The sequence below is a fragment of the Haemorhous mexicanus genome, unplaced genomic scaffold (assembly GCF_027477595.1).
Source record: "Haemorhous mexicanus isolate bHaeMex1 unplaced genomic scaffold, bHaeMex1.pri scaffold_231_ctg1, whole genome shotgun sequence".
In the NCBI taxonomy this organism is placed as follows: domain Eukaryota; kingdom Metazoa; phylum Chordata; class Aves; order Passeriformes; family Fringillidae; genus Haemorhous; species Haemorhous mexicanus.
Genome location: NW_026776058.1, coordinates 16,908 through 30,385, shown reverse-complemented (window position 1 = coordinate 30,385; position 13,478 = coordinate 16,908). Strand labels below are relative to the sequence as shown.

Here is a 13,478-nt window from a genome sequence, read left to right as displayed (position 1 = left end):
AAAAAATGGAAAAAACGATGGAAAAAATGGGGAATTATTAGTAAAAAATGAGGAAAATGCAGAATTTTGGGGGGAAAATGGAGAAAAAATTGAAATTTTGGCCAAAAAAAGGGAAAAAACTCTGAAAAAAGTGGAGAAAAATGGGAAATTTTGGGGGGAAATGGAAATTTTAGGGGAAAAAATGGAATTTTGATAAGGGGAGAAATGGGAAATTTTGGGAAAAAAATGGAATTTTAGGGGAAAAAATGGAATTTAGGGGGAAAATGGGAATTTTGGGCAAAAGAAATCAGCAAGGAATGGAAATGTTGGGAAGAAAAAGGTGAAAAAACAGAAAAAAATTGGAATTTTGGGAAGAAAAAGGGAAAATTGGGAGAAAAAGAGGAAAAAATCAGAATTTAGGGGGAAAATGGGAATGAAATGGGTTGAAAGTTGAATTTTAAGATTGAAATTTATTTCCAATTAATAATTAACAGGATTGAAAATTAATTTTTAACAGGGTTGGACTCTGCCCTCGGACTCTGCTTCGGTGAGGGCACAATTTGATTTTTTTTCCTCTTTTTTTTACAGAATTTTTAGGAATTTTCAGGGATTTTTTCACCTTCAGCAAAACTTGGGGTGAGAAACTCAAATTTCGATTTTTTCCTGATTTTTTCAAGCAATTTTGGGGCATTTTAAAGAGATTTTTTGGTCATTTTAGGGATTTTTTTAGCAAGGTTTAATTTGATTTTTTTCCCCCTTATTTTTAAATTTAATTTTTTGGGGGTTTTTAGGAGATTTTGGGGGGGAATTTTGAGACAATTTTATTCATTTTTATTTATTTCAATCACAAAATTTCAATTTTTTTTTTTCTGTGGGGGAATAAAAAGGAATTTTGGAGCCCAAAATTTGGGAATTTTGGGGTTTTTTTTGTGCCCAAATTCAATAATTGGGATTTTCCCACTCCTGAAAATTGGAATTTTGGACTTTTTTGTGGCTGTCATTTAGGAATTCTGAACTTTTCCTCACCTTAAATTTGACAATTTTGGCTTTTTTTGGGCCTCTAAATTAAAAACTTGTGACTTTTCCATGCCTGAAATTGGGAATTTTTGCCTTTTTGGTGCCTGAAAAATTAAAAATTTGGATTTTTTCTCCTCCTAATTCCAGGAATTGCCCCATTTCTAATTCCAAATTTCCCATTTTCCCCATTCCCAACCCCAAATTTCCCATTTTTCCCCATTCCCAACCCCAAATTTCCCATTTCCCCCATTCCCAACCCCAAATTCCCCAAATTCCCCCATTCCCAACCCCAAATTCCCCATTTTTCCCATTCCCAACCCCAAATTTCTCATTTTTTCCTGTTTTTTTCCCCCATTTCTAACTCCAAATCTCCCTTTCCCCCCATTCCCAACCCCAAATTCCCCAAATTCCCCCATTCCCAACCCCAAATTCCCCATTTTCCCCCATTTCCCCCATTCCCAACCCCAAATTCCCCATTTTTCCCCCATTTCCCCCATTTCCAACCCCAAATTCCCCAAATTTCCCCATTCCCAACCCCAAATTCCCCATTTTTCCCCATTTCCCCCATTTCCAACCCCAAATTCCCCAAATTTCCCCATTCCCAACCCCAAATTCCCCATTTTTTTCCCATTCCTTCCTGATTTTCCCCATTCCCCAACCCCAAATCTCCCTTTCCCCCCCATTCCCAACCCTATTTTTCCCATTTCCCCCCATTCCCAACCCCAAATTCCCCTTTTCTCCCATTTTTTTCCCATTCCCAACCCCAAATTTCCCATTTCCCCCATTCCCAACCCCAAATTCCCCAAATTTCCCATTTCTCCCATTTTTTCCCCATTCCCAACCCCAAATTTCCCAATTTTCTCTCTTTCCCCCCCATTCCCAACCCCAAATTCCCCATTTTTTCCCCCATTTCCCCCATTCCCAACCCCAAATTCCCCATTTTTCTCCCATTCCCAACCCCAAATTCCCCATTTTCTCCCATCCCCAACCCCAAATTTCCCATTTCCCCCATTCCCAACCCCAAATTCCCCCAAATTCCCCATTTTTTCCCCCATTTCCCCCCATTCCCAACCCACCCGAAAAAATTTCCCCTTTTCTCCTATTTTTCCCCCATTCTCAACCCCAAATTCCCCATTTTTTCCCCCATTCCCAACCCCAAATTCCCCATTTTTCCCCCATTTCCCCCATTCCCAACCCCAAATTTCCCATTTTTTCCTGTTTTTTCCCCATTCCCAACCCCAAATTCCCCATTTCTCCCATTTTTTCCCCATTCCCAACCCCAAATTTCCCAATTTTCTCTCTTTCCCCCCATTCCCAACCCCAAATTCCCCATTTTTTCCCCCATTTCCCCCCATTCCCAACCCCAAATTCCCCATTTTTTCCCCCATTTCCCCCCATTCCCAACCCCAAATTCCCCATTTTTCCCCCATTTTCCCCCTAAATTTCCCATTTTTCCCCATTTTCTCCCCAAATTTCCCCCATTCCCAACCCCAAATTCCCCATTTTCCCCCCATTTTTTCCCCATTCCCAACCCCAAATTCCCCATTTTTCCCCCATTTCCCCCCCATTCCCAACCCCAAATTCCCCATTTTTCCCCCATTTTCCCCCTAAATTTCCCATTTTTCCCCCATTTTCTCCCCAAATTTCCCCATTCCCAACCCCAAATTCCCCATTTTTCCCCATTTTTCCCCCCCATTCCCAACCCCAAATTCCCCCAAATTTCCCATTTCTTCCTGTTTTTCCCCATTCCCAACCCCAAATTCCCCATTTTTTCCCCCATTTCCCCCATTCCCAACCCCAAATTTCCCCTTTTCCCATTTTCCCCATTCCCAACCCCAAATCTCCCATTTTCCCCCATTTTCTCCCATTCCCAACCCCAAATTCCCCAAATTCCCCATTTTTTCCCCCATTTCCCCCATTCCCAACCCCAAATTCCCCCATTTTTCCCCCATTTTCCCCCTAAATTTCCCATTTTTCCCCATTTTCTCCCCAAATTTCCCCATTCCCAACCCCAAATTTCCCATTTTTTCCCATTTTTCCCCCATTTCCAACCCCAAATTCCCCATTTTCCCCCATTTCCCCCATTCCCAACCCCAAAATTCCCCATTTTTCCCCATTCCCCAACCCCAAATTTCCCATTTTTCCCCCATTCCCCATTCCCAACCCCAAATTCCCCATTCCCCCATTTTTCCCCATTCCCAACCCCAAATTCCCAATTTCCCCATTCCCAACCCCAAATTTCCCAATTTCCCCCATTCCCAACCCCAAATTCCCCAAATTTCCCCATTCCCAACCCCAAATTTCCCATTTTTCTCCCATTCCCAACCCCAAATTCCCCATTTTCCCCCATTTTCTCCCATTCCCAACCCCAAATTCCCCATTTTTTCCCCATTTCCCCCCATTCCCAACCCCAAATTCCCCATTTTTCCCCCATTTCCCCCCATTCCCAACCCCAAATTCCCCATTTTTTCCCCATTTCCCCCCATTCCCAACCCCAAATTCCCCATTTTTCCCCAAATTTCCCCCATTCCCAACCCCAAATTCCCCCATTTCCCCCCATTCCCAACCCCAAATTCCCCATTTTCTCCCATTTGCAACCCCAAATTCCCCATTTTTCTCCTTTTCCCCCAATTCCCAACCCCAAATTTCCCAAATTCCCCATTTTCCCCCCATTCCCAACCCCAAATTCCCCATTTTTCCCCATTTCCAACCTCAAATTCCCCTTTTCGCCCATTTCCCCCATTCCCAACCCCATTTTCCCCCGTTTCCCCCCATTTCCAACCCCAAATTCCCCATTTTTCTCCCATTTTTCCCCCATTTCCAACCCCAAATTCCCCATTTGTCCCCATTTTCCCCATTCCCAACCCCAAATTCCCCATTTTTTCCCCATTCCCAACCCCAAATTCCCCATTTTCCCCATTCCCAACCCCAAATTCCCCATTTTTCCCCCATTTTCCCCCTAAATTTCCCATTTTTCCCCATTTTCTCCCCGAATTTCCCCATTCCCAACCCCAAATTCCCCATTTTTTCCCCCATTTTCCCCATTCCCAACCCCAAATTCCCCATTTCCCCCCATTCCCAACCCCAAATTCCCCATTTTTCCCCCATTTTCCCCCATTTCCAACCCCAAATTCCCCATTTTCCCCATTCCCAACCCCAAATTCCCCATTTTCCCCCATTTTCCCCATTCCCAACCCCAATTTTCTCCCATTTTCCCCATTCCCAACCCCAAATTCCCCATTTTTCCCCCATTTTCCCCCTAAATTTCCCATTTTTCCCCATTTTCTCCCCAAATTTCCCCATTCCCAACCCCAAATTCCCCAAATTTCCCCCATTCCCAACCCCAAATTCCCCATTTTTCCCCCCATTTCCAACCCCAAATTCCCATTTTTCCCAACCCCTTTTCTCTCTCCCCAGCCCCATGTGAAGGATGCTGAAGAAGCGCAGCCTGGCTCTGCTGGCTGCCGCGCTCTTCCTCGCCTGGAACGGCCTCCTCCTCCTCTTCCTCTGGGGCCGCCCCGGTGCCGCCCCGGGCCCGCAGCCCCCGGCCGGCTCCCGCCTGCTGCCGGCGCAGCTGCTGCAGCTGGCGCAGGACGCCGAGGCCGAGCTGCGGCTGCAGCGCGAGCTCCTGCTGCAGATCCAGCAGCTGGGCCGCCTGCAGCGCCAAAAAACGCCTCCAAAAACCCCGAAACCGACGGAAAAAACCCCAAAAACGGCGGTGATCCCCACGGGGGAAGCGCCGGTGATCCCGGTGCTGGTGCTGGCTTGCGACCGCAGCTCGGTGCGGCGCTGCCTGGATAAAATCCTGCGCTACCGGCCCAGCGCGCGGCGCTTCCCGGTGATCGTCTCGCAGGACTGCGGCCACGCCGAGACCGCCGCCGTCATCGCCTCGTACGGCGCCGCCGTGGCTCACATCCGCCAGCCCGACCTCAGCGACGTGGCCGTGCCGCCGGAGCACCGGAAATTCCAAGGTTATTACAAAATCTCCCGGCATTACCGCTGGGCGTTGGGCCAGGTGTTCCGCACCTTCCGCTACCGCGCCGCCATCGTGGTGGAGGACGACTTGGAGGTGGCGCCGGATTTTTTCGAGTATTTCCAGGCGGTGCTGCCGTTGTTGCAGCAGGATCGCAGCTTGTGGTGCGCCTCGGCCTGGCACGATAACGGCAAGGAGGGTTTGGTGGACGCCGGCCGCGCCGAGCTGCTCTACAGGACCGATTTCTTCCCCGGTTTGGGGTGGTTGTTGTTGGCGGAGCTGTGGGACGAGCTGGAGCCCAAATGGCCGCCGGCGTTTTGGGACGATTGGATGAGGCAACCCGAGCAGCGACGCGGTCGGGCTTGCGTCCGGCCCGAGGTGTCCAGGACGATGACGTTCGGCAGGAAAGGCGTGAGCCACGGGCAGTTCTTCGATCAGTACTTAAAGTTCATCAAACTCAACGACCGCTTCGTGCCTTTCACCCAAATGGACCTTTCTTACCTCAAAAAGGACGAGTACGAACGGTTCTTCCTCCGGCAGGTTTATTCCGCCCCCGAAATCCACCTGGAGGAGCTGCACAAGGAGCCGGGGAGGGACTCGGGGCCCGTCAGGCTCCAGTACCGGGGCAGGGATTCCTTCAAGGCTTTGGCCAAAGCTTTGGGGCTGATGGACGACCTCAAATCCGGCGTCCCCCGCGCCGGCTACCGCGGCGTCGTCACCGTCGTGTGCCGGGGCCGCCGCGTCTTCCTGGCCCCTCCCTCGGACTGGACGGGCTACGACCCCTCCTGGAGCTGAGGGTGGGGGGTTTGCCCCTTTTTTGGGGGGGATTCGCCCCTTTTTGGGGGGATTCCCCCCTTTTTTGGGGGAATTTTGCAGAATAAAAGGGTAAAAAATGTGGGGGTCCCGCCATCCCCCCCCCCTCCCCCCACCACCATTTGCATCACTGCCATCTTTAAGTTTAACAGAAATTATGTTTAAACCATCTTTGAAGTGGTTTAAAAATCCCTCTCGAGGGTGAATTTGGGGGTTTTTTTTGGTTTTTTTGTTTTTTGGGGGGGGTGGGTTTGGTGCTGGCGGACGTGGGGCAAGGATTTTCCAGAATAAAAGGTAAAACAGAGGTGAGAAAACCTCACAATGCCAGGTTTGTTTCGCTGCCACGTCCGTCTGAATTTCATCCCAAAGATTAAAATCCCTTTTGCGTTTAAATTTTGCCTTTTTGGAGGCATGGAGGAAAAGAGGAACAACTCCAAAGGAACCGACAGCAGGATTTGGTGACATCCCCAGGTGCCCAAAACTGATTAAATTAACCCCAATCCAGGCGGGAATGCCCAGTGCCTTTGCCAGGGGAAGGAATTTTACCAGGAAATGCCAAAATCTTGTAAATCTCAAGCACTGAACCCCCCTCAGGAACAGGCCGGGGGTCCCACCACAGCTCGGTGCCTCTCTCAGGCATCCCCCGAGTTCCCTGCGCCATCCCCGACTCACCCTCAGCGATTTCTTGGCCTCCTGGGGACATTCTGGAACATTCCCGGACGTTCCAGGCCTGTTCCTCCCCCCGCCGCCATTTTTTTTGTGCCTCCTCTTCCCCCTCACCTCACAGACCCCTTCAAATACCCCACGCAGAGCCCGCCCCTCGCTGCCATTGGCCGATTTTCCCGCCCAAACCCCACCGCTCGTTCTGATTAGTCAGACGCCCCGTCACTCCTCGTTTCTCGCGCGCTGATTGGCCAGCGGGGCGCTGAGGGGCGATCCCGCCCTCATCCCCTCACGGCTCCGGTCATGGCGCGGCCCCGATCTCGGCGCGGATGTTGAAGGTTTTTATCCCCCTCATTCTTTTATTTATTTGGCGTTAAATTCTGGTGCAGCGCCCCCGGTGTCCCTCGTGTTCCCTCAGCACCGGCAGGCCCGGCCCTTCCCCTGCTGCCCCTGACAAATTCAGAGCCGGGGCCTTTCCCAGTGCTCCCAGTTTGGACATGGAGGAGGAGGAGGAGGAGGAGGGAGGGGGTGAGAAAGGAGAGAAGGAGGAAGAAGAAAAAAGCGGGATGGGGATGAAGGAGGAAGAGGAGGAAGAGCGGGATGGGGATGAAGAAGAGGAGGAGAGAGCGGGATGGGGATGAAGAAGAGGAGGAAGAGCGGGATGGGGATGAAGAAGAGGAGGAGAGTGGAATGGAAGTGGAGAAGAGGAGGAGGAGGAGGAGGAGAGCAGCACAGGGATGAAGAGGAGGAGGAAGAGGAGGGCAGGATGAGGATGAAGAGGAGGAGGAAAAGGAGGGCAGGATGAGGATGAAGAGGAGGAGGAAGAGGAGGGCAGGATGAGGATGAAGAGGAGGAGGAAGAGGAGGGCAGGATGAGGATGAAGAGGAGGAGGAAAAGGAGGGCAGGATGAGGATGAAGAGGAAGAGGAAGAGGAGGGCAGGATGAGGAGGAAGAGGAGGAGGAAGAGGAGGGCAGGATGAGGATGAAGAGGAGGAGGAAGAGGAGAAGAACGGGCTGAGAATGGAGATGGAGAATAGGAGGAGGAGAATGGGATGAGGATGAAGAAGGGGAGGAAGAGGCGAAGAGCGAGATGAGGATGGAGATGAAGAAGAGGAGGAGGAGAGCAGGATGAGGATAAAGAAGGGGAGGAAGAGGAGGAGGAGAAGAGCAGGATGGGGATGAAGAAGAGGAGGAGATAAGAATGGAGATGAAGAAGAGGAGGAGGAAGAGAAGAACGGGCTGAGGATGGAGATGAGGAAGAGGAGGAGGAAGAGAAGAACGGGCTGTGGATGGCGATGAAGAAGAGGAAGAGAAGAACGGGCTGAGGATGGAGATGAGGAAGAGGAGGAGGAGGAAGAGAAGAACGGGCTGTGGATGGCGATGAAGAAGAGGAAGAGAAGAACGGGCTGAGGATGGAGATGAGGAGGAGGAGGAGGAGGAAGAACAGGCTGAGGATGGGGATGAAGAAGAGGAGGAGGAAGTGAAGAACGGGCTGAGGATGGAGATGAGGAAGAGGAAGAAGAGAAGAACGGGCTGAGGATGGAGATGAGGAAGAGGAGGAGGAAGAGAAGAACGGGCTGAGGATGAAGAAGAGGAGGAGGAGGAAGAGAAGAACGGGCTGAGGATGGAGATGAGGAAGAGGAGGAGGAGGAAGAATGGGCTGAGGATGGAGATGAAGAAGAGGAGGAGGAGAAGAACGGGCTGAGGATGGAGATGAAGAGGAGGAAGAAGAGAAGAACGGGCTGAGGATGGAGATGAAGAGGAGGAGGAGGAAGAAGAGAAGAACGGGCTGAGGATGGAGATGAAGAAGAGGAGGAGGAGGAAGAGAAGAACGGGCTGAGGATGGAGATGAAGAAGAGGAGGAGAAGAACGGGCTGAGGATGGAGATGAAGAGGAGGAGGAGGAGGAAGACCGGGCTGAGGATGGAGATGAGGAAGAGGAGGAAGAACGGGCTGAGGATGGAGATGAGGAAGAGGAGGAGGAGGAAGAGGAGGCCCCACCCTTAGGGGCGGCACTTCCTGGGTCAGCGGCGGCGGCTCCATCCGCTCCCGGGCGGAGCTTCCCGGAGCGGCCGGGGGAGCCCCGGGCCCCCCGAGCATCGCCGGCCCGGGGGTCCCTGGGGGTCCCGGGGGGTCCCGGGGGGTCTCTGGGGGTCCCTGGGGGTCCTGAGCCCCCCCCGTGCCCGGCTCGGCAGGAGAGGAGGAGGCGGCACCATGCAGGAGAGCTACGAGTCCCTGATCCTGCTGGGTGAGCCCCGAAATTATCCCCTAAATCCCCCTCCCCAAAATAACCCACCCCCAAATTATCCTCAGAAATTATCCCCTAAATCCCCCTCCCCAAAATAACCCACCCCCCAAATTATCCTCAAAAATTATCCCCTAAATCCCCCTCCCCAAAATAACCCACCCCAAAATTCTCCTCAGAATTTATCCCCTAAATCCCCCTCCCCAAAATAACCCACCCCCCAAATTATCCTCCAAAATTATTCCCTAAATCCTCCTCCTCTAAATCCCCCTCCCCAAAATCCCCCCCAAAATCCCCCTCTCCAAAACCCTCCCCAAAATGCCCCCCAAAATCCCCCTCCCCAAAATCTCCCCCAAAATCCCCCTGCCCCAAAATCCCCTTCCCCAAAATCCCCCTGCCCAAAATCCCCCTCCTCAAAATCCTCCCCAAAATCCCCCTCCCCAAAATCCCCCCCAAAATCCCCCTGCCCCAAATCCCCCTGCCCCAAATCCCCCTGCCCCAAATCCCCTTCCCCAAAATCCTCCCCAAAATCCTCCTTCCCAAATCCTTCTCTAAATCCCCCTCCCCAAAATCCCCCCCAAAATACCCCTGCCCCAAATCCCCCTCCCCAAAATCCCCCTGCCCAAAATCCTCCCCAAAATCCCCCTGCCCCAAATCCCCCTCCCCAAAATCCCCCCAAAATCCTCCTTCCCAAATCGTTCTCCTCTAAATCCCCCTCCCCAAAATCTTCCCCAAAATCCCCCTCCCCAAAATCCCCCTCCCCAAAATCCCCCTGCCCCAAATCCCCCTGCCCAAAATCCCCCTGCCCAAAATCCCCCCAAAATCCCCCTACCCAAAATCCTCCCCCAAAACCCTCCCCAAAATCCCCCTCCCCAAAATCCCCCCAAAAATCCTCCTTCCCAAATCCTTCTCCTCTAAATCCCCCTCCCCAAATTCCCCCTGCCCAAAATCCCCCTCCCCAAAATCCCCCCCAAAATTCCCCTGCCCAAAATCCCCCTCCCCAAAATCCCCCTGCCCAAAATCCCCCTCCCCAAAATCCCCCTGCCCAAAATCCCCCTCCCCAAACTTATCCCCCAAAATCCCCCTCACCAAAATCCCCCTCCCCAAAATCTTCCCCAAAATTCTCCCCAATATCCCCCTGCCCCAAAATCCCCCCAAAATCCCCCTGCCCCAAATCCCTTTCCCCAAAATCCCCCTCCCCAAAATCCCCCCCAAATCCCCCTCCCCAAAACCCCCCTGCCCCAAATCCCCCTGCCCCAAATCCCCCTCCCCAAACCAAGCCAAGGGGACCCAAACCTGCTGCTCTGAAGTGCCAGCCCTGCAGGGATGGAGCCAGGGTGACCCCAAATTTCCCTTTTTTTCCCTTTTTTTCCCTTTTTTTCCCTTTTTTCCCTTTTTTCCCTTTTTTTCCCTTTTTCCCCCCAGATTTCCCCATCCCCAAGCCCAACATCGTGTCCCGGCTGGAGCCCGAGGAGGAGCTGGGGGTCCCCGACCCCAACGACTCCAAGGAGTGGGAGATCCTCAGGGTGGCCCCTGCAGGTGAGCTGGGACCCCTCCCCTCACCTGGGGGTCCCTTCTCCTTATCCCCCACACCCATTTCCCCCATTTCTCCCCATTTTACCCCATTTTTCCCCATTATTTCCCCAAATTCTTCCCAATTTCCCCCAATATTCCCCAGTTCTCCAAATCCCCCAATTTTCCCAATTCCCCCATAATTTCCCCCATTATTCCCCCATTGTTTTTCCCCAAATTTTCCCAATCCCCCCATAATTTCCCCCATTATTCCCCCCACAATTCCCCCATAATTTTCCCCAATTTTCCCAATTCCCCCACTATTTCCCCCATTAATTCCCCCCAAATTTTCCCACTTCCCCCCTTATTCCCCCCCAATTTTCCCAATTCCCCCACTATTCCCCCAAATTTTCCCAATTCCCCCCTAATTCCCCCCATTTTCTCCCCCCAGACGACTCCGCCCCCCCCAGCGACCAGGAGGACCCCGAGGACGCCCCCCAGCCCGCCCCTCCCCCCACGCTGGACTCCCTCCTCCTCCTCCCCTCCCCCTCCCCTCCTCCCCCCCTCCCCCCGCCCTCCCCTCCCCACCCCCCCCGCGGGGCGTGGCTCCCGCCGTGGGCGTGGCCGGCGCGGCTGTGGGCGGAGCCAGCCGGCCCCGCCCTCCCCCAAGCCCTTCACCTGCCTGGCGTGCGGGAAAGGTTTCACGCGCAGCTCCAACCGCAACGCTCACCTGGCCACGCACCTGGGCCAGCGCCCGCACACCTGCGGCCACTGCGGGCGGGGCTTCGGCCACGCCCCCCAGCTGGCGCGTCACCTGCGGCTGCACCAGGTGAGCCAGCGGCGCTTCGGGTGTGGCCAGTGTGGGCGGAGCTTCGGCCGGAGCGCCAACCTCAGCGCTCACCTGAGGGCGCACCTGGGCGAGCGGCCCTACACCTGCAGCGAGTGTGGGCGGGGCTTCAGCTATAGCTCCGCCTTCCTCAAGCACCGCCGCGCCCACGGGCTGCAGGACGAGGAGGAGGAGGAGGGGAGGAAGAGGAGGAGGAAGAAGGGCACACCTGGGCTCACCTGTGCGCCCGGGCACACCTGCGGGGCGGGGTTTGCGGAGGGCCACGCCCTGCTGGCGCACCTGCACGGGCACGCTGCGGACACGCCCCTCACCTGTGCCGCGCCTGACGTGTGCGCCACGCCCCTCACCTGTGCCACGCCCTACACCTGCGGGGATTGTGGGAAGGGCTTCGGGGGAAGCTCCGCCCTCATCCGGCACCAGCGGCTGCACCTGGGCTAGGAGGGACCGGAACCGGAACCGGAACCGGGATCAGGAAAATTCCGGAACCGGGACTAGGACTGGAACCGGAACTGGGATCAGGAAAATTCCAGAACCGGAACCGGGATCAGGAAAATTCCAGAACCGGAACTAGGACTGGAACTGGAACCGGAACCGAAACCGGGATCAGAAAAATTCCAGAACCGGAACTAGGACTGGAACCGGAACTGGGATCAGGAAAATTCTGGAACCAGAACTAGGACTGGAACCGGAACCAGGATCAGGAAAATTCTGGAACCGGGACCAAGACTGGAACCGGAACTGGGATCAGGAAAATTCCGGAACCGGAACCAGGACTGGAACCGGAACCAGGATCAGGAAAATTCCAGAACCGGAACCGGAACCAGGATCAGGAAAATTCCGGAACTGGAACCGGGACTGGAACTGGAACCGGAACCGGGACCAGAACTGAGACTGGGAAAGAGCCAAAACCAGGACTGGAACTGGAACTAGAACTGGAACCGGAACCGGGACTGGAACTGGAACCACTACTGGAACTGGAACCAGGATCAGGAAAATTCTGGAACTGGAACCAGGACTGGAACTGGAACCGGACCAGGACCAGGACAGGGAAATTCTGGAACTGGAACCAGGACTGGAACTGGAACCGGACCAGGACCGGAACCAGGACTGGGAAGGAGCCAAAACCAGGACTGGAACCGGGACCAGGACAGGGAAATTCTGGAACCGGAACCAGGAGTGGAACTGGGACCAGAACCAGGACTGGGAAAGAGCCAAAACCAGGACTGGAACCGAACCAGGATGCTGACTGGAACCGGAACCGGGACTGGATCTGGGACTGGGACCAGAAAAACTCTGGAACCGGGACCAGGACTGGGACTGGAAAGAACCAGAACCAGGACTGGGACTGGGACCAGAACCGGGACTGGGACTGGGAGCCCTCCGGAACCAGGACACTTCCAGAGCCGGAACTGGGACCAGGAACCTTCCAGAGCCCTCCGGAACCGGGACCATTCCAGAACTGGGACCCTTCTGGAACTGGGACCATTCCAGAACTGGAGCCCTAAGGATCCGGGACCCCCCAGAACCAGAACCGAGACCCCCCAGAGCCGCTGGGGCAGGAGGGGAGAGGACTCACGGGGACCCTCCCGTGCCCAGGGGTCTTTGGGGGGACCCCTGGACCCCGGGAATCCATTCCGGACCCCCGAATCCATTCCAGACCTTTGGGAATCCATTCCGGACCTTTGGGAATCCATTCCGGACCCCGAGAATCCATTCCGGACCCCAGAATCCATTCCGGACCTTTGGGAATCCATTCTGGACCCCAGAATCCATTCCGGACCCCGAGAATCCATTCCGGACCTTTGGGAATCCATTCTGGACCCCAGAATCCATTCCGGACCCCAGAATCCATTCCGGACCCCAGAATCCATTCCAGACCTTTGGGAATCCATTCCTGACCCCCAAATCCATTCCTGAGCCCCAAAATTTGTTCCTAACCACAGGAATCCATTCCGGACCTTTGGAAATCCGTTCCGGACCTTTGGGAATCCATTCCTGACGCCCCAAATCCATCCTGGACCCCCCAAACCCATTCCTGACGCCCCAAATCCATTCCAGACTTTTAGGAATCCATCCCGGACCCCCCAAATCCACTCCTGACCCCTGGGAATCCATTCCTGACCCCCCAAAATCCACCCCGGACCTTCGGGTGACCCCCAACCCCCTCCCCCCCCCCCCCCGAGGGTCGGGACCCCTCCGGTGTCACCGCGGGGGGGACAGAGGGGGCGAAATGTCCCCAAAATGTCCCTGGGGGGGGCTCCCCCCGCCCCTCCCCCTCCGTGCCCGCCGCCCGTGCCATCCCTGCCCCTCCCCCACCCCCCCCCCTCCAAAACAATTCGCGATTTTGGGGGGGAGGGGTCGCGAGTGGGGGTGGGGGGGGATGGGAACAGCGCCCAAACCCCGCGCTCCCCTCCCCCACTCCCACCCCAT

General features: G+C 54.5%; 2 protein-coding genes across 3 annotated transcripts; both read left to right on the top strand.

Annotated features, from left to right (window-relative positions):
• Window positions 1–372: 372 nt before the first annotated feature.
• Window positions 373–6,109, top strand: MGAT1 (alpha-1,3-mannosyl-glycoprotein 2-beta-N-acetylglucosaminyltransferase). 2 transcript variants are annotated; one of them, XM_059837755.1, is made up of 2 exons: window positions 373–526; window positions 4,414–6,109. In XM_059837755.1, the coding sequence occupies exon 2, from the start codon at window positions 4,427–4,429 to the stop codon at window positions 5,762–5,764; it is 1,338 nt and encodes a 445-aa protein (XP_059693738.1). In that variant the 5' UTR covers window positions 373–526; window positions 4,414–4,426; the 3' UTR covers window positions 5,765–6,109. The 2 variants fall into 2 exon arrangements, with proteins under 2 accessions (XP_059693738.1, XP_059693737.1); XM_059837754.1 differs by having other exon boundaries at window positions 478–615.
• Window positions 6,110–8,473: 2,364 nt separating this feature from the next.
• Window positions 8,474–13,015, top strand: LOC132322984 (zinc finger protein 239-like). Its single transcript, XM_059837757.1, has 4 exons — window positions 8,474–8,692; window positions 10,115–10,228; window positions 10,653–10,748; window positions 10,783–13,015. Exons 1-4 carry the CDS (start codon window positions 8,659–8,661, stop codon window positions 11,484–11,486), a joined length of 948 nt encoding a protein of 315 aa, XP_059693740.1. The 5' UTR covers window positions 8,474–8,658; the 3' UTR covers window positions 11,487–13,015.
• The last annotated feature ends 463 nt before the right edge of the window (window positions 13,016–13,478 follow it).

Bases quoted from the DNA above. Each gene is read 5' to 3' on its own strand.
- MGAT1 (XM_059837755.1), top strand. From the start codon at position 4,427: ATGCTGAAGAAGCGCAGCCTGGCTCTGCTGGCTGCCGCGCTCTTCCTC.
- LOC132322984 (XM_059837757.1), top strand. From the start codon at position 8,659: ATGCAGGAGAGCTACGAGTCCCTGATCCTGCTGG. The intron at 8,693-10,114 runs GTGAGCCCCGAA...TTTTCCCCCCAG, and splicing joins CGAGTCCCTGATCCTGCTGG to ATTTCCCCATCCCCAAGCCC. The intron at 10,229-10,652 runs GTGAGCTGGGAC...TTCTCCCCCCAG, and splicing joins CCTCAGGGTGGCCCCTGCAG to ACGACTCCGCCCCCCCCAGC.